The sequence below is a fragment of the Sorex araneus genome, chromosome 4 (assembly GCF_027595985.1).
Source record: "Sorex araneus isolate mSorAra2 chromosome 4, mSorAra2.pri, whole genome shotgun sequence".
Taxonomy (NCBI): Eukaryota; Metazoa; Chordata; class Mammalia; order Eulipotyphla; family Soricidae; genus Sorex; species Sorex araneus.
The window spans coordinates 186316820-186341184 of record NC_073305.1 but is presented as its reverse complement, the minus strand read 5'-3'; the positions used below and the strand labels follow the sequence as shown (position 1 = coordinate 186341184).

At 48.3% G+C, this 24365-nt stretch overlaps 1 protein-coding gene across 1 annotated transcript in view; it reads left to right on the top strand.

Annotated features, from left to right (window-relative positions):
* The first annotated feature begins 2084 nt into the window (after positions 1 to 2084).
* The window catches only part of PLG (plasminogen), an 86637-nt gene continuing 64356 nt past the window's right edge, over positions 2085 to 24365 (top strand). Inside the window, exons 1-8 of the mRNA XM_055136753.1 lie at positions 2085 to 2133; positions 7777 to 7912; positions 11474 to 11580; positions 16480 to 16594; positions 17477 to 17616; positions 19450 to 19536; positions 20902 to 20979; positions 22961 to 23122. Of these exons, the coding sequence (XP_054992728.1) occupies positions 2085 to 2133; positions 7777 to 7912; positions 11474 to 11580; positions 16480 to 16594; positions 17477 to 17616; positions 19450 to 19536; positions 20902 to 20979; positions 22961 to 23122 (874 nt within the window). The remainder of the gene's footprint in view (positions 2134 to 7776; positions 7913 to 11473; positions 11581 to 16479; positions 16595 to 17476; positions 17617 to 19449; positions 19537 to 20901; positions 20980 to 22960; positions 23123 to 24365) is intronic.

The following is a 24365-nucleotide window of genomic DNA, read 5'->3' as shown; positions in this document are numbered from 1 at the left end:
CTACTGATTTCTAGGATCCACAAATACCCCCTGAAGACTTCTTTGATGCTTTCAAGGTTGAACTAGGGCCTGGCTTTGGTCTGTGTGCCCTTGGGTGGCACATGAAACTGGGGCACCTGAGATCAAATAGCTGCTGAGCTGGCCCTGGGGCAGGGTTCAAGGTTGCTGGAGTGTCAGCACCAGCTGGCCTGAGAAAGATGATAAACTTCTTTCTTCATGCATTAGGAAGAGACAAGACGTATAGAAAGCATTAAAATATTTTATTTTCATTAATTTGGGGAGGTTGGTTAGGTCATGTCAGTGGTGCTCAGGGTTTACTCTGTGTCCCACTTAGCAGAGATTCTGTAAGCAGAAAGTTATTTGGTCCATAGTGCAGTCATGGCGGTTTCTTTATCCCCAAAAGCAAGGGGATGAGAGGGACAGAAGGAAGCTAGAGAGAGTGGGTGGCGAGATTGGGGCCGGGAGAGGCGCTGGAGGACAGCAGGTAGCCCGGGGCAGCCCCGGGCGGGGACTGCCTGCCACTGCCCTGCCCTTCCTGGCATCCCTGGTGAGAAAGCTCTCCGGGTTTTGTAAGTGCAGATGCAGGTAATGTTTGATCCCTCCCAGCACCGAGGCCTGGCCTGTAAGACAATAATTTTTTAAAAATATTTTTTAGTTTTTAATTGAGTCACTGTGAGAGCAGTTACAGGGTTTTTAGGATCGAGTCTCAGTCATACTATGCTCAAACACCCATCCCTTCACCAGTGCACATGTTCCACCACCAATAACCCCAGCATACCCCCCTCCCACTCCCCCTCTGCCTGCGTGATTTTCACTTTACTCTTTCCTTACTTTGATTACGTTCAATTTTTGACAGGAAACTCACTATCATTATTTGGAGTTTCCCCCCCAACAGTCAGACGTGTAGGAATGGCATCATTAGATTGTATGTTTTCTATTGTTGGTAACAAGGAGCATATGATGTTGCACGGTCATGAAAGCGGCCACCCAGATTTGGAATTCTGGTATTAAGTCCAGAGGTATTTCTGCCAGCAGATGCTGTATTTTGAGATTGGTTTCTGTGGCGCTGGGATCATGGCTGTTCAGAAGTAGATGAGCTGTACATGGGCGACCACTTGGGGTCTCATTTGGGCAGAAGGCAGGGCCGGTTCTGCCTCCCCGATCTCAAGATTCCCCATGCATCCCGTCCTATCACTGCAAACTCCTACTTCTCTGTCCAGTTGGTTCTGAATGGTGGCAGTCGCCATGCTGTCCAGGGGGGAAAAGGCCAAGGGACAGAAACCCTTCCCCTCCCGGGGCTGCACGGGGCAGTAGCCTAGTTCAGAGTCCAGGAGTATATCTGCCAGCAGCTGCTGCATTTCTGAGATTGGTTTATGTGCCTCTGGGATAATGGACGCTCAGGGGTGGCAGAGCCATTCCTGAGCATATATTTTGTATATCAGGAAAGGCCCGCTTACATGGCCACGTGGTTTGGAGATGTCCAGTCCCGCATACGGGAGCCATGTTAGCTCAGTGTCGCCGGGACTCCATCTGGAGAAGGCGTGCTGGCTGTACCTTCTCTGTCTGGCACCCTGGTGTTGTTGGCCCGGTCTGGGATCCGGAGCTATCTCCGGCTTGTGGTGCTTCCGGAGCGGCCCAGATTCTTCATTGCTGGTTGTGGCAAGATGGCGCTGAGGGCGGGTCGAGGGTGTGACTTCTGGCGGCCGGGGCGAATTGGAAACTGGGCTTGCGCCGCCCAGTTCCAGTGCCCCGCCGCGGTTCGGAGATGTCCCAGTCCTGCATACCGGAGCCGTGTTAGTAGAAGCTCAGTGTTGCCGGGGCTCCATCTGCAGAAGGCGTGCTGGCTGTACCTCCTCCGTCTGGCACCCTGGTGTTGTCGGTCTGGTCTGGGGTCTGGAGCGATCTCCGGCTTGTGGTGCTGCCAGAGCGGCCCTGATTCTTCACTGCTGGTTGTGGCAAGATCTGTAGGACAATCATTAACCACAGCCGACTGCGCTGGTGGTGAGTGTCTCCTCGGCCCAGGGAGTCCTGGACATTTGGGGACTGGGACCTCAGCTGCCTGCACCCGGCTGGCCAGGCCCACCATGGAGCCCAAGGACGTGGTCTTCCTGCTGCTCTTGTTTCTGAGACCAGGTAAGAGCTGGAGCGTTTTATTTTATTTTATTTTTTAATTGAATCACTGTGAGATACAGTTACAAAGTTTTCATATTTGATCCACCACCAAACCCCGCATACCCCCCTCTCACTCCCCCTCTGCTTGTGTGGCAGACATTTTACACTCTACTCTTTCCTTACTTTGATTATATTCAATTTTCAACAGGAATCTCACTATCATTATTTGGAGGTTTTCCTCCAACAGTCAGACATGTTGGATGGCATCAATAGATTGTATGTTTTCATTTTTCAGAAAAGGCTAACGCGGACGTGTGATTCGGAGATGTCCCAGTCCCGCATCCCGGAGCCGTGTTTGTAGTTGCTCAGTGTCGCCGGGGCTCCATCTGGAGAAGGCATACCAGCTGTGCCTCCTCCGTCTGGCTCCCCGGTGTTGCTGGCCCGGTCTGGGGTCCGGAGCAGTCTCCGGCCTGCGCGGCTTACCAGAACACCCAGATTTTCTTTGTTGAATGCGGCAAGATGGAGCTGAGGGCGGGTCGAGGGCGTGACTTCCGTCGGCCGGGGCCAATTGGAGCCTGGGCTGGTGCCGCCTGAAGATCTGGCGCGGTTTCTGACCTTACTCAGCGCTGCTCCCGAAACCTGCTCGGGCACGCGGGGGGGGGGGGGGGTGCAGCGGCTGTGCGGCTTCCTTCATTCATTCATGGGGGTCCTGGTGCCAAATCCAAACTCCAGGGATTCTTCGAGAAACAAACTTTGCTCCCCGTGAGAACGGACAGAAATGGCGGGAAAGTGATAGGGGATTCTCAGTAAGAGCTGGGGCCATGGCGACAGCTCCCGACTCCCCCACACCCGGGCTCATGCAAAGGCTCATTTCACACCCACTGGTCTGGCTCTTGTGTCTGTGGGGTCTCAGAAAACTGATCCTGATGGACACAGAGCCACTCACAAAGATTCCTTGGGTGCCGTAGGAGGGCGTGCACATTCTGTACACGGTATGGCGTGTGTCCTTTCCTCAACTGCGTCTGGAACTGCGGGGATGGGACACGCACCTCCATCTTAGAGACTAGGAAATCCAAACCTTGGAAAATCACGTTCTTGTCCCATTGGCCACGCTCCCAAATCCAGGAAGTGAAAAACCTGGATAGGCTTCCAAAAGAAGGAATCTAAAAGTTCCCTCCCTTGCTCTCTTTAACCCTCTTGAAAATATTTTAAGCACGTGCTTGTGATTATTTGGTGGGGAGACCTTTATTGAGATGTAACTCACATAGTCTGTAATACACTCAGCAAAATCACACCGCTCGGCAGTACTCTGCCTTCTGAGGCTGCATGTGTGTTGTTATGATCACTGTCACCCCGTGGCTCATCGATTTGCTTGAGCGGGCACCAGTAACGTCTCCATTGTGAGACGTGTTGCTACTGTTTTGGGCATATCGTATACACCATGGGTAGCTTGCCAGGCTCTGCCGTGGAGGTGAAATACTCTTGGTAGCTTGCCGGGCTTCAGATTTATTGTTCCCAAGGAAATGCCATACCCTTGTCTGTCACATCAAGCTCCCTCGCCCTAGCTCTGGCCAACCCTTGGATTATTCATCTACTCTGTGTCTCTCCATTAGCCTCCGGGAGACCATAGAAACGGGATCATAGCATCAGGCTTGGGTTCTTAAGATGCACAGATACTCAATGGGCAACTTACAATTTTCCAGAAAAAAAGTTGGAGAAGTTGTACTTTAGAGTCAAATTGATGTGAATTTAGTTGAGCCATTCAAGGAAATATCAAAGAAGACACAGAAGGAAGATTGTAGTTTATAAAGAGACTTTAGCGGAAGGGCTGGGCATGGGGTGGATTCCTGCTGTATTTGGCCCAAGGAAGGGGGAAGAGGCACAGGGATCTCCCAAATGCTTGAACACACTTCTCAGGGCAGGATTAGCATCTGATTTCACCTGCCAGGAGAAAGCCAGGAGGCAGTCTTTGGTGAGCTCTGAGCAAGAGGAAGGCATTAACTCTCTCCGTGCCAGTATTTCGTCTTCCCAGCATGCTGCAGAATGCAGAAGGATGATGCCACTTTTCAGCTGCTCTCAGGGAGAGGGGAGCTATTCTGAGGGCTCTAGCCCACTAAGTCTTTCCTTAGGCACACAACCAGCTAAACACACATACACACAGCCAGCCAACAAAACACATTGACGACAAATGTCTGGGTGCTTGACCAAAAACTCAAACACACGTTTCTTCTAAAAATTCTGTGTTGAGGCGTCATTCCAGTAATCTCTACGAGATTTTCTGTTTTCAATTTGTCAATGGAAATGACGCTTCTGCCAGTGTTCAAGGAGCACTCGGACAATTGCGTTTGAGTCTGTGGACATGGTCTGCAGGGTTTGAGTTTGGAGTTTGGAGTCCTGTCTACAGAATCAGCGCAGCACAGTTCCTGAAAATGTGAGCTTAGTCTGGAGGCCAGGCCTGAGGCTCCCTGTCTTTCCTCCAGTCTCTGGGCACTCTATCAGGTGCCTTTTGATCTGTGAGTTCAAAGTCATTATCAGCTCACTTCCTGTTCAGGAGTCACCCCAAAGTTGGGTTCTCCGAAAGACGAGAGGACAAGTAGCATTGGCTTTGGGAGCCCTGACATCTTACTCTGCTGGTGCCAAAGGCTCAGGCAGGACCCGATTCTGCTGAGGAGGAAACACAGACCCTGATGCTAGGCTGGGTACTTGTTCTCAGTCTCCACCTGTGGTCTGGACCATCTCCTCTTTCACTAACTCCATCCATGCACGGTCCCTCTGTATTCAGCTCCATCCACAGCTGCTTCAGGAAATGCCCATTTTCTCTGGCTGCTCCTAACTCCTGTCCTAGAACTTTCCACATGCTCCCTCAGCATCCTCCCCTCCCCCACGCACTGCGAGTGGTCAAAGTCTCCATATTGCCTAACCCGTTTAGGCAAACTTTGGGTGGATTTTCTTAACCTCTCGGGCCTCTTGCCCCGAGGCAATCAATAGTGGCCATCTCAGCTGCCAGAGCTGGTCAGGGGTCTCTGGACAGAAAACACTCTTGGGGGTCCCCGGCAGGGCCAGGGGAGGCTCGGGGTGGCACCGCAGTCGTGAGGCACAGATCACCCGCACCCCGATGCTTGGCCTCTAGTTTTCTAACTAGGAACCTGGGCCAGTGTTCGCCCATTTCTGCTTTTCTCAACTGGGCCAGATCGTGCCTCGGGGAGATCATCCCCCCGTATTCCTTCCTTCTCTCTCCTGATCTCCATCATGCGTCTTGGTGCTGAGCCCAGTGGGACATGCCCCAGCATTTGGGGGAGATTTAGTGCAGGTCTGACCTGTGTCCAGGTGGGACCCTCTGGGTGTGTTTATCTCATCTGAAAAGGTGACAGTGTCACCCCTTTGATGAGACTGTTGGAAGCCAGCTGAAAATCTCTTTGTACATAGAGAAGGATATCCCACATCCATGGGGTGACCTGTCACTTTTGTGACCAGGTAATTAGAGCAAGTGTATCCTAATTTCCTTATTTTTGGTCTTATGCCTGTCTGTGAAGTAATTTAGAAGTTGTAATTCAGTCTGGTGCTGGACAGTACAGTAGGTGAGGCCTTGCACTGGACTAGCCCAGGCTAAATCCCGGCACCACAGATGGTTCCTTGAGTACTGACAGAAATGGTACCTGAGCACCACAGGTAGGGCACAAAGTCTAGGGGGAAAAAGTCTCAGGGAACTCTGTGAGCATCCACCAGTCTGTGATTAGTGGGTCACTGCCCTCGGGGCTTACTCCCACCGGGCTCCGGGGGCCATACGGGGGGCCACATGCAAAGCAAACACCTACCCGCTGTACCATCACTCTGGCCCCTCACCCATCAGTCTTGACGACCTTTCCTTTCTATTACTGCAATTGTTTCCAAACATGTTTTTATATTAAACCCTCATCCTACTGCTAACCAAGCAGTGACTTAAAATTTTAGAAAAATTCACTGAGCTATCATAAGTTATAAAGTCATTAATGATTGAGTTTCAGGCACACAGTGTTCCAGCACCAATCCCTCTACCGGAGCCCTCTTCCCTCCACCAATATCCCCAATTTTGCTTTCACTCTCTGCTCAGCCCTGCCTTCATGGCAGACACGTTTCCTGCCCCGCCTTTTTCTTTTAGGATTTGTGGTTTACAAGACTGTTACTGATTGGGTGTCCTGTGAGCATATTAGCGTACCTTTCCTTCTCCTATCGCACCCCTCCCCCTCCTGTCCAGCGGCATGATTCCTGTGAAAGGGCCAGTTCTCATGTTCTTAGTTTTGATCCCTTGGGGCAGCTGTTATTCCCCTACTATGCGTCTTTACATCCTGCATGCAAGACAGATCATTCTGTGTCTGTTTCTCTCTCATTGTCTTCACACAGATGATGCTCTCCAGATCCAGCCATCCAGCAGGAATTGCATGGCTCCATCTTTACTTAGGGGCGAGTAGTATTCCATTGTGTAGATGTACCACATTTTCTTTATCCCCTCATTTGTTCTCAGGCACATGGAGTTTTCAGATTTTGGCTGTTATGAATTGGGCTGCAATGAACATGGGATTGCAAATAGCTTTTCTGCATTTATTTTGTATTTGGGGTATATTACAAGAAGTGGAACTGTTGGGTCAGATGGAAGCATGTTTTAGTTTTTTTGAGACGTATCCATATTGTTTTTCAAAAGGGTTAAATCAGTTAACATTTAACTGTCAATGAAGGTCCTTTTCCCCCACATCCATGCCAGCACTGGTGGTTTTGTTCTTTTTGATGTAGACCAGTCTCTGTGGGGTGAGATGATATCTCATTGTTGTTTTGACTTGCATCTCCCTAAATACAAGTGATGCAGCACATTTTTTTTCGTATGACTTTTGGCCATCTGCATGTCTTCTTTGAAAGAGTTTCTTTTCATCTCGTCTCCCCAGTTTCTGATGGGATTGAATATTTTTTTCTAGATGTCAATCAATCCCATAATAGACAAATAATCAATGATCTTTTGTGCGCGTTTCCCCGAAATCTCTCCGGCCCGCGGAGAGACAACAGTGGAAAGCGCTCCTAATTGAGTGGGTTTCATGAGCAGTCCCGACCTGAGAATAAAACTGGTGAGGTTAGAAAGAAGGAGGCTCAAGACAACATATGCTGATCAAGAGCGTGTTTATTACCGGTCATGCTGGTTTTATACCTTTCTTAGCAGGGGGTTGGTACATGAGTTGTCAATCATCAGGGAAGTGTCTTCTCAGACCAAATAAGGAAAAGTTCGGGGTGTTCTTTGGTGGGCTACAATATTCTTTAAGAGTCAGTTGAGAAATAGTGGGGAAGGGAAAGAGCGGTCACATAGACAAGGGTTTATCTGGCAGGAACATCTGTCAGGAACTTACAAGGTTTCGTAAGCTAGAGTATGGCTTTTAGTGTAAAGGAAGGTATTCTACTCTACGGGCCCTGAGGGTCTCATGGTTAATTGTCCTGGGCTACTTTTACTTCTTGAGTTTAGCTATTTCCTTTGTCACAAGGGCACCTGTGCCTCAGGTTATGCAAACGCTGGTAATGGAATTTTCCGGTTTGTACAGAGTAAAGGTTGGGGGGCTCCCTTTTGTTCAGGGTCCTAAACAGTCCCCAACACTTTTGCCATTGAGTGGGTTTTCCCAGTTGTGCCTGGTCTGTCTCCATTTTCAGGTCTCGGAGCTTCCCTTGAGGACTACGTGAGCACCCAGGGGGCCTTGCTGTTCACTGTCATGAAGCAGCAGCTGGAGGCCAGAAGCGTTGAGGACTGTGCCTCCCGGTGTGAGGAGGAAACAAGATTCACCTGCAGGTACTGGGCTGTCCCGAGCTGCCCTGCTGACGTTTCGCTGTCGCAGACGAGTCTGTCGGTAACAAGGGACTTATTCCTGGTTCTCCTGACAGATTTCAGGGCCAGAGGAACATACCCTCACCGAATGCAGGCTTTGCACGTGTCGGGCTGTTTGTTCCCTGGCTATGCATGGCCCCCCGTGCTCTGGGCCAGGCCCCGAAAATAAAAAGAAATGAAAAATAAGATTTTGTAAGAGAGAGGAATTGCATAGTGTTGGGATGTTCCTGCATCTGAAAGTCTTCTAACGATTTCTCATTACTGTTTGTTAGTGTTCCTTGTAGAAAAATGCCCTCAAAGAAATGATTTGTTTTCATGCCTGACACCCACAGAGGCTGCTCTGCATTGAGTATCACCAGGGGATATTTTCAGGGGTTATGGGACTGAAAGACTGGTAGGAGCAAAGGTGTCTGGATGCAGAGATCCAGGGTGGGAGCCGGGGCCATGGTGGGTACTGGGGAGAAACCGTGCAGGGGTGCGTGTCGGCCTGGTGTGTCTGCTGCAGCCACAGACACGGGATGTGATGGAAAAGAACATTTCCTTCCTTCCTTCCTTCCTTCCTTCCTTCCTTCTTTCTTTCTTTCTTTCTTTCTTTCTTTCTTTCTTTCTTTCTTTCTTTCTTTCTTTCTTTCTTTCTTTCTTTCTTTCTTTCTTTCTTTCTTTCTTTCTTTCTTTCTTTCTTTCTTTCTTTCTTTCTTCCTTTTTTTTTTTTGTGCAACCCAGTGATGCACAGGGGTTACTCTTGGCTTATGCACTCAGGAATTACTCCTGGTGGTGCCAAGGGGACCATATGGGATGCTGAGAATGAATCCTGGTTAGCCATGTGCAAGGCAAACCCCTTGTGCTATCACTCCAGCCCTGGAAGAGGACATTTTTAACCAGACAGCCAGGGCAGAGTACTGGCACATGGCATTGTCAGCACATCCTCAGCAATAATGGGAAGAAAAAGGAATTTTCAGGGGTGGAGCCTGTGTGAAGACTTGAGCGGAGTGGGGGCTGAGCTGGAGTTCTCAGGGCTGTGAGCTCTCGTCTCGATGGATTCACTGAGGTGGGAGCTTCCCAGGAGACGAGGGGCACAGACAGGGCACTGAGTGGACCCCGTGGCTAAAGCTGAAGGTCGGTGCATGAGAAGGGCTACAAGGTGGGTGAGGATAGGCCTGGGGGACCAGCGCCATCTGTGCTGGTAGGGAGGCATGAAGAGGGCCTTGTAGAGGTGTCAGGGGATATGCTCCAGGGGTCTCCCGCATGGGCAGGACGTTTTAGGGAGTGGTCTGTAGAGGCTGTGTCCAGGGAGCGTGGCCCAAGTGACACCATCTTGAGATAGCTTTGTTGCAACCAAAGCTACTCTGAAGCCAAAACTCGGAAACTCATTGAGCTTTAAAAAGGTTTATTTTTTTCCCATTGAGAATAACGCTTGCGGTGGGCTTGTGGTAGATGGCTTTGACTACATTGAAGAATGTTCCTTTAACTCCTATTTTGTTGAGAGTTTTTAATCATAAATGGGTGCTAAATCTTGCCAAATGATTTCTCTTCATCTATTGATATAATCATATGGTTTCATTTTTTAAAAAATTGTTTTGGTATATGATGTTGATTGATTTGTTAAACCATCCTTGCATTCCTGGGATGAATCCAACTTGGTCATGGTATATGATCTTTTTGAGGAGTTGTCGGATTCGATTTGCTAAAATTTTGTTGACGGTCTTTGCATCTGTGTTCATCAGGGATTTGATAATACTGGTTTATCCTTGCTTCTCCCACAGGGAGCTTAGGCTTATTGAGTTACTCCTATAAAGTGCCCCCTGAGGCACACCCAATTCCATCAGGCACTGATAGTCCTATATTGCTTTTCTCTTTCCTATATGTCACTTGCGTGGTTTAGCAATCTCCAGTTCATGCTATGCATAATATGGGAGTTAATTGACTACAAATAGTATTTGCTCCTGGGAATCCATTATATTTATTGACTTAATTCTCAGTTGCTTTTAATTCCTAACACTCTCAAAAGAAGGGTCCCAAAAAGGTATAAGGATGGACCCAGGGCAAGCTGTAAGCTACCCTGGCATCGGAAAGGGGCAAACTAAGTGCCATAAGAAGTATAATAAGTTAAGAGCAGGTCATGGAACAAACTCTGTAATGACCCCAAAAGAAATAACTGAATAAGAACCTGCTAGGGTTAGGAAAGACTAACCTGGCCTGAGGACTATAATCTGGGATATATAGCGAGCACTGTCACTGTCACTGTCATCCTGTTGCTCATCGATCTGTTCAAGTGGGCACCAGTAACGTCTCTCAGAGCCAACATTTAAGCTTAATATATCTCTTACTGTGTTTATACAAAATGACTAGAAATATTAGTAAGAAGTAAGTTGACTGATTGCTTAAATGGACGACTAGCTGAGGAAAGGAGAAAGCAATACACCTTGGATGGAATTTGCCCTTGAGCAGATCTCCTAGTAATCTGGAGATCTTGTCCTTGAGTTAATCTCCTAGAACTTCCCCTGAAGGAGTGGCTTTACCTGTTTTTTTTTCTTTTCGGTTTTTGGGTCACACCCAGTGATGCACAGGGGTCACTCCTGGCTCTGCACTCAGGAATTACCCCTGGCTGTGCTCAGGGGACCATATGGGATGCTGGGAACTGAACCCGGGTCGGCCACGTGCAAGGCAAACGCCCTATCTGCTGTGCTATCACTCCAGCCCCTACCTGCTTGTTGTTATGGCAATGCTCAACCCCACCTGTGTACCCCACCCTTCAAGATTTCTGTATGCGGTAAGGGGAAAGAGGGGCTGAGGATGGGGGAACTGTGATGATTAGGGCTACGACCGAAACTATGACTACAGTTTTGCTGTAAGGAAGAGATCAGACTATGTCAGGGAGGAGAGAGAAACAAACTGACTACCAACAAGCCTGGGCCCTCTTTCTCCATTCCCCAGTCCTTTGTCCATCCTTCGCCATGGGCTGGCGGGGGAGTGGTTTTCAGCCACCGAACGCTTGAGTCCTGCACAACCACGTTTTCCTGGAAACTCACAAGGGATATTGGCCTGTAATTCTGGGAGAGAGATAGAGAGAGGGGGGGTAGAGAGAGAGAGGGAGAGAGAGAGAGGGAGAGAGAGAGGGAGAGAGAGAGGGAGAGAGAGAGAGAGGGAGAGAGACAGAGAGATGCAGGGGGTGTGGGGGTTGGGGGGCAGGAGGGAAACTGGGGACACTGGTGGTGAGAATGTACACTAGTGAAGGGATGGGTTCGGTAACATATAATGGAAACCAAATCACGAACAACCTTGCAACTATATATCTCACAGTGATTCAATAAAAATATTAAAAAATAAAAGCAGAGTCATTGAAAAAGAGAATGTGGAACGAGGAAGCATCTGGTTGCAGTGAGGAGGAGCAGCAGGTGGGGGCACTATTTCCAGAGGCTTCTTGATTCTTCCTAGCTCTGAGCTCCTCCACCCAGAGACAGCGCCCTGGGGTCACTCTGCTGCCCTTGACTGCAGGGACGTGCCTGCTTCCGGTTCTCTCCGCAGGTCCTTCCAGTTCCATAGCAAGGAGCAGCAGTGCGTGATCATGGCTGAGAACAGCAGGACGGCGCCTGTGACCCGCATGACAGACGTGATCCTGTTTGAAAAGAAAGGTGTGTCCATTTGCTCGTTCCCTAGACCCCTCTCCCTCCTCTCGCTCCCTTCCTGCCTGTCAGTGGTCAGCCCTGATGGAGGCACCCAGTACAGAATTCCCAGTCAGAACAAGACATGGCCAGTGGGTGCAGTGGCCTTTTAGACGACTTTTGTTTTTATTTTGTTTTGTTCTGGGTCTATGTTTGACTGTGCTCAGGTCTTACTCCTGAGTGCCTGAGTCTGCACTTGGGGATCATTCCTGGAAGTACTGGGGACGTTATGTTTTGCTGGGTGTCAAATTCGGGTTGGCCATATTCAAGGCAAATACTTTCCTCACTGTACTATGTCTTGGTGGCCCCTTTTAGGTGGCTTAAAAGCAACAAAAATAATGGGGTTTGGATTGACCTAAGCATTTCTAGCTCTATGACCCTGAAAGAAGAGAATTAGATCTCTATTTTCAGACTGATGGAAAAGTCTCAAGGCTCCTTATGATCTTGGCTTTTTCATCTTACTGTACAGTGTGATCTGGGTTTGGGCTCACTGGTTGGAACTGGTGGCTCTTGAATCCTTAGAGAAATTTAGATGAGGGAAAGCTCGTGATTTGTTTTTTAAATTTTCCACTCTGGAGGAGCACTTTGAAGTGACCGGGTGTGTCTGGGAACAATGGGAGCTGTGCAAGCACAGAATGAGTGGGGAGTACAGCCCTTAGGTGGGGAGGGCTTGGGGAAGGTGGGTGGTGGGGGCATAAAGGCTGCAATGCCCATGGCTGGTCAGCCCCAGTCCTCTGACTTGGTCCCAATCCCTTAAGCGTGCGTTTGCAGGAGGAAGTAGGGCTCTCCCCTTGGGTAGCCATTTCCTTTCATTCCTGACCAGCACTTTGGCTCAGGGGCAGACCAGTGCACAGCCTGTCCTTCCTTCCTAAAGAGATCCTGAGGGTTCTGGTATGCAGACCCCAGCCAGGCCAGATTCCTTCTCAGTAGCAGATTCGACAACAATCTCTCCAAATCATTTCCTGCACTTTCTGTCACAGGAGCAGGAGCAAGGGCAGAGGCTGTGATCTCTGTGTCTTCTAGAAGGGGTAGAAAGAAATAACTTCAAGATTGTCATGGACATTTACAAAACACACAGTCAGTCTCATACTCAATGCAAAAAACTGAAATAGTCCTCTCTGAGATTAGACACAAGATAAGGATGTCCACTTTCCTCACTATTGTTAATACATATGAAAGTCATTGCCACAGAAATCAAGAAAGGAAGAGAAATAAAAGAAATTCAGATTTAAAAAAAGAAATTTAAACTATCACTAGTTGCAGATGACATGATAATAGACATTGAAAAATCTAAAGACTCCTTTTCCAGTCAATATAGCAAAACAGCAGTCTGCAAGATCAATACACAAAAATCTGTTTCATTTCATATACAAAAAATAAACTAGAAGTGAAGGGAATAAAGAAGACAATACCACTTAAAGCAGGATCCCAAACATACAATACTGAGGAACCTTCACAAAGGTGTGAAATACTAGTCTATTGAAAACCAAACATCCCTATTGAAAGAAGTAGATAAGGACACTAGGAAATGAAAAATGTTATTTTAAAAAAATTTTATTGAACCCTATGAGATAGTTACAAGCTTTCATATTTGGGTTACAATCTCACAATGATCAAACACCCATCCCTCCACCAGTGCACATTCCCCACCACCAATATCCCGGGTATACGCCCTCTTTCCCACCCTCCCCCTGCCTCTATGGCAGACAATACTGGAATTGAAAAATATTCTATGTTAATGGCTGGTAAGAATTCACATGGTTAAAATGACTATCCTACCAAAAGCATTATACAGATCCAACGCAATTCCCACAAGAATTTCAATGACAATCATAAGAGACTTTGAGAAACTCTATCGAAATTTGTATGGAGCCATACAAGTCTCTGAATAGTCTTAGAGATTCTGAGAGAAAGAAGATGAGCCATATTGCTTTCCATAACTTTATAATATGAAGTTAAAGTGACCAAACTCGTGTGGCACTGGGGGCCTAAGAGATAGTGCAGTGGGTAAGGTGCTTGTCTTGCAGGCAGCCGACCAGGGTTAGAGCCCCAGCCTCTCATATGGTTCCCCGAGCACCCCCAGGAGTAATTCTTGAGTGAAGAACCAGGAGTAACCCCTGAACACCGCCGTATGGATTCCCCACCCCACCCTAGTTGTGTGGCCCTGGAATAGAGATCGCTCTCAGACCGATGGAGCAGAAGTGAGAGACCGGAGAGAAACCATCATATTTATGGGCAGTGAATCCATGGCAAAATGGCTGAGTGCATGAAGTGCAGCAAGGAAAATGGTTCTGGGGAAGCTGGACAGACACATGCAAAAATAATGAAACGGGGTCTATATTCACACAACTCACAAAGATGCACACAAAGCCAATTAGAGAACCCTACATCACACCAGAATCCAGAATATACATTTGGAAGATCTGAGCAGAATTCTATGGGCTATGAACCTCAGAGGTATCTTCAACAGTAGGATCCCACTAGAAATGATAGCAAAAACAAAAATAAATGAGTGGGAGTACATCAAATTAAAAAGTGTCTGCATGGCAAAGAAACTCAGGTGAAAATAAAAAGACTCCATACTTAATGGAGGGAAATATTTGAACACAGAATAGGAGATAAAGGGCTAATTGCAGGATCTATAAAACAATCACAAAGTTCAACAATCACACACAAAAAATCAATAATCCTATTAAAAATGGGGAGAGAAGAAGAGAAAGCACTTCACAAAGAAGATATACAATGGCCAATAGGCATGTAGAACAGTGTTTATCATCACCCATAATCAGAAAAAATGCAAATCAAATAATAATTAGATTTCATCTCACACCAGTAAGAATGGCATAAAGTTCAAAGAGTAGATACAACCAGTGCTGGCTGGAGGGTGATGAGAAGGAATCCACACTCATTATTGGTAGCAATGTCAGTCTCTATAAAAAAAAAAGCATATCTATTCCTCAAAAAAAGTGTAAATAGAGCTTCCACACGACCTAGTATTTCCACTTTTAAGAATCTACACCCCCAATACAAAAGGATTAATTTGAAAATATATATTCACACCTATGTCATTGCCATGCTTAATAACCAGGACACGGAAACAAACCAAATGTCCCAAACTGTGGAATGGATAAAGAATCTGTGGAACATAAACAAAACTGAATGTTATAAAACCATACAAAGATAAGATTTTGCTGTTTATTATAATGTGGGCAGAACTGGCGGGAATTATGCTAAGCAAAGAAGTCATATGGAAACAGCAGATGACCTTACTAATCTGTGGTATACAGAGAGCCCAAACAGGGGAATGTACAGTATCAAACCATGACAAACCCTTGGTTGTTTGTTTTGGGGGGAGAAGTGTTCGCACCTAGCAATGCTCAAGGGTTACTCCTGGCTCTGCACTCAGGAATTTCTCCTGGCGGGGCTGGGGGAACATATGGGATGCCGGGGATTGAAGCAGGGTCAGCCATGTTCAAGACAAAAGCCTTCCCCGCTGTACTGTTGCTCCACCCCCCAACAAGACCCTTGATTTTAGATGATAATCACAGATGGATGTTCAGGAGAGGAGCTGTGAACGGGAGATGAAAGACTGACCAGGTGCAACATAAGAGCACTGATGAAGGAGACTGGCCACTTTGGCATGGTGGGGTACTGTAACCTTTCATTGCAGTACTGTGCACGTTACTGTTATTGTAACAAAGTTACTTAAATAATTAAAAAATCAGTTATCAGAAGTCATGAAATTTGCCTATAAATGGATGAATATTGAGAGTATCATGCTGAGTGAAATGAGTCAAAGGGGGAAGGGCAGATATAGAATGACTGCATTCATTTGTGGTACATGAGAAAAATAGTATGAGAGTAATATCCAAGGTCAAACAAAACAGGGGCTAGGAGGACTGGCCAATGGTTGGGATTGACTATAAGTGTGTGGGGTAGAGGGTAGGTAAGACAGAGAAGGGACCAGCGTGACAATAGTAGTTAGAAATAATCACACTGGTTAAGAATTGAGTATTGAAAATAGGTAAAGGGATATACATGATAACCTTTCAGTATCTGTATTGCAAATCACAATGCCCAAAAGGAGAGGGGAGGTGGGAGAGAGAGAGAGAGAGAGAGAGAGAGAGAGAGAGAGAGACAGACAGACAGACAGACAGACAGACAGACAGAGACAGAGACAGAGAGAGAATGAGAGAGACACAGAGACAGACAGAGACAGAGAGAGAATGAGAGAGAGACAGAGAGAGACAGAGAGAAATACAGAGAGAGACATAGAGAGAATGAGAGAGAGACAGAGAGAGAGAGAGAGAGAGAGAGAGAAGAAAAGCAGCTGCCATAGAGGCAGGCAGGGGGTGGGCGTAGGGGATGATGGGAGGGAACCTGGGGACACTGGTGCCTGGAAATGTACACTGGTGGAGGGATGGGTGTTGGAACACTGTATGACTAAAACCCAATCATGAACAGCTTTGTAATGGGCTATCTCACGACGGTTCAATAAAAAGAAATTTTGTTTAAGAAAGTGAGTGAGTGTGGTTCTTTGATGAAAGAAGCCAGCACTGGTGTCCTGTTCACCCTAGCTTTAGTGTGGTCAAGGCTCCGGGCTCCTCCCACCGTTTCTCCCGACAGACCCTCTCAGGGGTGGGACGGAGGAGGCAGAGATGGCTGGATGGCACCAACATCATCTTGCATTGTGGGAGCCGGGGTTTGAGCCCACAGTGCAGGGTGCCCAAGCAATCCCGGGAGTGACCCTGGACCCCAGAGCAGGAATAGTTGCTAAGCACTGTTGGATGTGGCCATCAGAATTGAAAACATTTTAATTTAAAAGAAGTAGTGAAGAACATAACCGGGCCAGTGTGTTTCCCCTTCCAGTGTATCTCACAGAGTGCATGACCGGGAACGGAAGGACCTACAGGGGGACCACGTCCACGACGAAGTCTGGTGTGACCTGCCAGAAGTGGGGTGACAGATTCCCACACAGACCCAAGTAAGAACCCCTCCTGCAGCTCTGAGCTGTCCTGAGAGCTGTGGCCTTGTGTGCCGAACAGCAAACAGGGACACGCAGCACCCGGGGAACATTCCCAGGGGCAGTGAGAAGGGCTCCCCCATTCCTGGCACAAAAGCCGGGCCCGAGTCTACATATTTTTCCTTAACATGAACCCCCTAGGTCCCTCATGCTGTCAGAAAGGCAAGGTCTCACCTTTCCTTAAAGCTGAGTTGTATTCCGTTAAGTCACAGCCCTCAGTGTCTCCATCCGCTTGTTTGTTACTTTGCACTTGGGCTGTTTCCACACCCAGCTACTGCCGTGAGTGCTGCAATGATCAATGACTAGGATGATCTTTGCAAATTGGCGTTTTGTGTCTGGGAATAGATGCGGGGAGTGGAATTGCTAGTGGGTCTCATTTCTTCTCTTTACAAACTCATCTCTAGAACCCACAACACGCTGACCCCCCCCCCCCACTCCAAGAGAACATCATTGAATCAGGCACATTCAACTTTGCGTGTTGAAGATGCTACTTGAGGTCAGACCTAGGCAAGATTCCTGTGGCTTTGATTCCTTTTTGATGACTTCCTGCCAAGGAGTTTAGTAGGACCTCATGAGCACTGGAACAGAAAGGTTTCTGTGAAACCTTTTTCACGGGCAAGACAAAAACCCCTGGGGTTTTGCAGAAAGATGTCAGATGCCAGCAGGTGCTGGGACAATTCAGGAATGCCCACGCTTGGATCATGACATTCTGGTGAAACCCGGGTCTGCTGGGAGATGTCCTTCCACTGCAGATGTGGGGTGGGGTGGTGGTGGTCCTATTCTGTTGTGGAGAACACAGAGTCAAAGCAGCTCTCTTCCACCCCCCCGCCCCCCCCCCCCCAGATATTCTCCTGACAAGTTTCCTTCCGAGGGCCTGGAGGAGAACTACTGCAGGAATCCAGACAACGACAAGAAGGGGCCCTGGTGTTACACTCTGGACCCGGACGTCAGATTTGACTACTGCGACATTCCCCAGTGTGGAGGTCAGGAGCGGCCCTAGGAGCTGTCCCCTCTCTGCCCTGCACCCCCAAACCACTGCTGTAGAGTGATTTTCCATAAATTGACTTTAATGCAATATATTCCAGAACTGAAAAACTTATGTAAATGAGAAGAAGCATTTTATATTGGGTTGAAGGGCATTTTTTGAGTGTTTTTTTGGTTGTTGTTTATTTATTTTTGCTTTTTGGGTCACATCCAGTGATGCTCAGGGGTTTCTCCTGGCTCTGCACTCAGGAATTACTTCTGGCGGTGCTTGTGGGTACCATATGGGATGCGGGGCATCTGAACTCAGGTCGGCCGCGTGCAAGGCGAAGGCCCTACCCGCTGTACTATTGCTCCAGCCCAGATTGAAGGGTTTTATTTTTCCTTATTTGCATAGGCCAAAATCATATAGCAATCACATATTGCCCTTACTGATTTATTTTCTGAACATTCTATTTCGCATTTGTTAAACTTTTATTGAAACAAGTGACACAGGTGCAGGTTGGGTTGGGAGGGGAAATGAGGACATCTGTGAAGGGAAGGTCACACTAGTGATGTTGGAACACAAAGTGCCTGAAACAACTCTAAAGCGAACAACTTTGTAAATCATGGTGCTTTTAATCAAAATAAAACTAAAAAACAAAACAAAAAGACCCACGTAGGGCTGTTGCTAGTATTAGCACCGAGTTAGACAAGCTTGAATCGTGCATGTCTCTCTTTGGAAGGACGATGCAAATGCAGAGACTGGGTTTTGACTTGGATCGCTTTTCTTCAGTCATCACTGGGACCTGTGAAATTGCCAAGGCCCTCTATGTCTGTCTGTGTGTTACTCTAGGCCACCTCATCACACCCCCACTGCAGGTCCCCTTGCTTCGTTTTAAGTTTTGTCATCCAAGGCAAATGTTGGCCATTGAATATTCCCTATTCCCTTGTTTTGTTTCTTATGACCCCGTCATGGGGGGATCAGCTGGTTCTTGTTGATTTTGAGGACTGTGCTTTACGTGGTACACCTGAGTTGCAGCAAACGGCAAGACTTTATTTTATTTTCAAATCTATTTATTTATTTAATGTTCCCAAACAGTGCCCAGGAGGTATGAAGCTTCCACCTGCATTTTATGGCCAACTGGGTCATTGGTTCAATGCAAGGGCTTGGGTCTGTGATGCTGCTCAAGCCGGTGGCGTTGGGCACACCTGGGCCACCCCAGTGATGCTGGGGGCATTCAGGGCCAGGGGCAAGAGATGGTCCTCACAGCTGCCGTCACTCACTGGGACTTCACAGAGTGTCCATCCCAGTTTTCTCCTGTGCCTCCTGGCTGGTGTCCCCAGCTTTGATTGAAGGGTGCCCTTGCCATGAGCTTGCCCGTCCCTTGGCTTACTGACCTGGAGGTGTCTTCCAGGAAGTGTCCAGAGCACAGAGGCAAGGTCAAGCACCACCCCCCACCCCATCTGCCTCCCGCTTAGGAGAGACTGAGTGATCTGGGCTAAGCACCTCACCCCTGATGCCAGCAACCTCCCCATTTCATAGTCGCCGATGGCTCCTGCTCCTGCCATCAGGGGCCTGGGGATAGCAGATGTCTCCTTTTTTACTCCTGCTATTACTTCAGCCAGAACTTAACTTCTGTAGCATGAATTGGTATCAGAACCTCATTCACTACCCAACGTCCTTCCCCAGAGGGCTGCGTGGGATTCCCAGGTGTGGTCCAGGACGGCCCATAATGCTATGCCTACCCTGTGCCCACAACTCAGTGACAGAGGGCTGAGGAGTCCTGGGGTCCGCGCTCCCCTCGACTGTACCTGCACAACGCACCTCTCTGCCCTTCTCCCACACCCTGCAGACTCGGACCTCCTGTCCTCCCGAGCTCGATCTTCACCCACGTGCAACGAAGCTGACGGCAAATGCAGTTTCAGAAGGACCAAGAAAGGTAATCTGAAGTGCAAAGTAAGATCTGTAGTGCTGCATGCATTCCAGAAACTTCCAAGATGAAAGTGGGGGGGGGTGCAGATTCTTACCATGGCCACCCACAATAAGGAGCAGAGCAGAAAAAGGCCCAGTTGACGGATGCAGAATCTGGGATAGCAACATTCCCAAGAAGCCCTCCTGCAGAGCAGTTCTGCAAGAATTCGAAATGGAAATAAAGCATACAGCAGAAATCTAGATTAGCAAGGGTTATTCTGTCCTTCCTCAGACATTTTCTCAAACATACCCACAGAATTTCCCTTAAAAGCATATCAAATATTTTGAGAAAACAAATCTGCCTGGGGCTGATTTCTCAGCTTACTCCTTCTGTGTCTACCTCGTGATACCAGGGGCAGTAGGAGAGGTGGAGTGGGCAGGGAGGAGGGAGAGACCCGGAGAGAGAGGAGGTGAGTGACCTTCTTCAAGGTCACCTCCCCTGCCCCTCCCAGGACTGCTCCTTGGGAATTCACCCACAATCTGTCCCTGGGAGTTCTGGGGGAATCTCCTCTCTCCATTCTGCTGGTTCATCTCCAGGAAGCAGTTTTGGTTGACAGAGGCAGAAGTATTTCTTATTCTCATTTTGCGTTAAAAATTCAATTAATATGAGTAACGCGCAGCATTTTTCAAACACTGAAATGCATGATGCTTGTGTTTGCTCATTCTCCCCCCTTAAGCCAGAGGACAGCGTAGAATCATTAGTGACATCAAGGCCAGGATGGTCACCCTCATCCTGCAGGCTCCCAGGTTGACTCTGCCCGCGGTTCACACTGAGCTTCCCTCCGTGGCACCGGGAAGGGAGACCCACCCCCAGAAGCGTGCTGAGTCCATCTCTTTCTTTCTGCCATTGCGATTCGGGGGTCTCCGATTTCAGAATCTGGGTTGGTGGCTGCCTTCTGCCTGAGCAGCCCCTGACTCTGCTTGTGTGTGATCCCCAGAGGGACGGGCCCTTCCTCCTCCTTCCCCTCATCCTTCGATTCCCAGCACCACGAGGAACCAGTGGCACGCGGAGGTGGCTGCCGTGTAGCCCTCGGACTAGGGGAGCTGGTGCCTGCCCACACCCCGGCCCTCATTCCCTCAGGGTGGTCAGCTCCAGGATTCCTCGTGCTGCTGCTTCTTATGAAGGAAAGAATTGGGTGGGGGAGGCTCAAAGGTCGAGTAGGAGCTGGCATGTGGGAGACCTGGGTTTGATCTCCAGAACTACGGGGTCCCAGAACCCTCCTAGGGGTGAGTCCCGAGCACCCCTGAATCCTGTGGCACCCCAAACCAAAGAAAGGTTTTTAATAAAGGTACGGAATGTAATTAGGGAATGAGTCCCTCTCGTTTCTTTCAGGGTGCATGACTGGGAACGGAAGTACCTACAGGGGGACCGTGTCTACCACGAAGTCTGGGCTGACCTGTCAGAACTGGAGTGACAGTTCCCCACACAGACCCAGGTAAGACTCCCCCCCCCCCCCCCGGCCCATCGTGCAGCTCTGAACCCCCATCCCAACAGCCACCGTGCTGCTGAGCTGAGCAGCAAAGGGCACACGGCTCCCAGGGCCCCTTCCCCGGGCAGTGAGGAGCCACCCTAGTCCTGACACAGAAGCAGGGTCAGTGGCTTTGGGTCCCGGGCCTCCACTTTTCTGGGAGACCTAGAATGGTGGCTGTGGCCTCACAGAGAACAAGACGACCTTTTTTTTTTTGCTTTTTGGGTCGCACCCGGTGATGCACAGGGATTACTCCTGGCTGTGCACTCAGGAACCACCCCTGGCGGTGCTCAGGGGACCATATGGGATGCTGGGATTCAAACCCGGGTCGGCCGCATGCAAGGCAAACGCCCTACCTGCTGTGCTATCACTCCAGCCCCTAGACGACCTTGAACTCTAGGCGGAGCCTGAGACAGACCCTGAGGAGCATGTTTGGGACCCTGAGTCTCAGGCCAACAGACCCCGCCAAAAGGCTCCTGGGCTCACCATGATCCCTTTGGAGAAGCGAGTGAAGAAGTGTGTGTTTGTGGGGTCTCCTTGCAGCGGCTCTTCCCAGCTCCCTGGAGTGTGAGTTTGGGCACAAGGCCTGTCATGCCCCTCAGCAGGGGTGAGGGTCTCTCTCCGCACCCCATGCAGCAAAGAGCCTTGTCTCCCCCAGGAGACGGGAGGGCCAGTGTCCCCCACACAGAGGGGACAGGGTGGAAGCCAAGGCCATGTGCAGAAGGTCAGTGTTCCCAGAGCAGCTGGCAAGGGCAGAGGTGGAACTTTGACCCAGACTAGCAGGGACAAGAGCCAGAAGCAAAACCTGCCTCCTGACACTCTCTGAGACTCAGGGATCGACTTTCTTTTATCTAGGTACTTTAAATTGGGGTACTTGGTATAAAAGAGTGGAAATGTTGACGTTTTAGGGGAACAGTGTAACTCCCATTTTAACCTCAGTTCTGTGGTCAGAGCCTGAGGGTTTGAGTTATTGGGGTTTGGATTTTTGTTCCAGGGGTTTGGCCAGATTTCATTCCTTTGCTTTGTTTCTTTATAACCCTGTAGGAGAAGGGCCCCAGTCCTCCTTCCTCTGACTTACTTCCTTTTACAGAGCAACTCTAGTCCCTCACTGCTGTAATAAAAGGCAGGGTCTCACCTATTCTTCAATCTCAGTAGGATTCCAGTGTGTATCGAGATCACAACTTCTTTATCCAACCAGGTCATGCTGGGACTCAGGCTGCTTCCAAATCCTGGTGCTCCAAAGATCATTACTTTGGGCCTCATTTTCCTGAGTTGGTGCTTCAGGTCTAGAAGAGGTCCCAAGGAGTACAATCGCTAGTGGATGGGCTTTCTCATTGCTGCACTAGATACAGTTGTATCTAGAACCAACTAGATACAGTGTATCTACAACCAACAGTAACTGGAGCCTGGCCCCCTATCTTTAGCAAGCACCGTGCTGCAATCAAGCAGATGTAGAATCAAGGGCTTGAGATGTGACATAGGCCACTGACGTCAGCGATGCGCCTCTGTCATGAAACCACGAGGCCACACTCAAGTTCGGACCCGTGGCAGCACTGTCACAGGATGGTGTCATCGGGTTCCTATCAAGCTCAGGCAAGAGTTCTTTTGATTTGCATAGCTGAGCCTCTGGCTCTTAACCTCTGACTTTTAACACGTGGGTGAGCACCTATTGTGGGGTTTTATTAGGAGAACATGAGTGCTGGAGCAGATTTGAGTGAATGTCCCCTATGTGGCTCACACAGTCATGCTGAGAAACTGGATGGTAGGACCTGCCTGGGGTGTTGTAACAGGGTCCCTGACACCAGGAATCAGCAGACGCTGGAGCCCAGGGGTTCTCCTGTCTGCGTGTGAAGCCCTCAGACTCCTTTCGATGTCCTTACACCAGAGATGGGGGGCCCCTACTGCCTTCCGTGTAGAACTAAGAGCTCCCCTTCCATTCTCACAGATACTCACCCCGAAAATATCCCTCTGCTGGTCTGGAGGAGAACTACTGCAGGAATCCAGACAACGATGACGAGGGGCCCTGGTGTTACACTCTGGACCCGGACGTCAGATTTGACTACTGTGACATTCCCCTGTGTGAAGGTCAGGAGCGGCTCTAGGAAGCCTTACCCTTTTAACCTGGCATTTAAAACTATTGGCTGTAAAGCAGTTCGTCCAAAGCATGCCGTAAAGTGATTTGATATACAGCGTTGCCGTGAAGTAAAGTGATATATCATCAAGCGATTTGCAACATAGTGACTTGCTGGAAAGTAATTTACCATGAAAGGACTTGCTGGATAGAGATTTTCTATAAAGTGGTTTTCTGTAATGCTGTTGTTAGTTATGAGTGCCTGGTTTCTAAGCTGTTAGTCACAGGATCTGAGCGAAACCTGTGATCCTCCGTGAAAAATAATTTCTCTTGTGTTTCTTGTCTCAGTGCTCCCGATAGAACAAATATTCATACAACATCTAGTGCCCACCATGGGGCCCAAAGGTAAGGACCGGTATGTTTTTGTATTTAATGTTTTACAGTATAAAGATCTGGAAAATAGGGTCTCCAATAAAATCACAAATTCAGTGCAACTCGAATGATGGATATGTTTAAAGCCATAGACTTCATGGTTTCAGTGGAGCTAAGCAATGAACCAACCTTTTATTAGTTAATAATTTATTAATATCATAGTTAAGGTATGATATTAATATGATATATTAATATCATAACATCATAGTTAACATTCACAATATGTGTTTACAAATATCATGTATAGTCATAACAACACCTATTCCCAGTCCCCTCCACTTTGGTCCTCAAATTACTACTAGCTCACCTCTTCACTTTCCCCCTATTCCCTGCCCTTCACTGTTTGGTAATCTGAGTTTTGTAATTCAAGACAAATGGTTTGTCATCCTTACATGCTGACTATTCCCTTATTTTTTTTAATCCACATACCAGGGATGAGTGACATCATCCCTATCTGTGCTTCCTCTGACTTTTTTTGCCAAACATAATTCCCTCCAGTTTCATCCAAAATGCAGCAAACTGCAAGATGTCATCTTTCTCCTTGCGCCTGGCATTCCCTTGCGTATATACACACAGCTGCATGGTCCATTCATCTGTCACTGGACCTTTGTTTCCAGGCTCACGCTGTCTTACTAAGCACTACAGTAGACAGGAGTGTACAGAAACCTTCATGAATTAATGTTTCTGCTGAACCAGCTTCTAAAGCCCACATGTACTATTTTAATGGCTCAGACAATCTAATAGTGTACCTCAATAGTCAACACCTTTTTGTTTGTTTTTATCTCCTGGTCACACTCAACTGTGCTCAGAGTTTACTCCTGACTG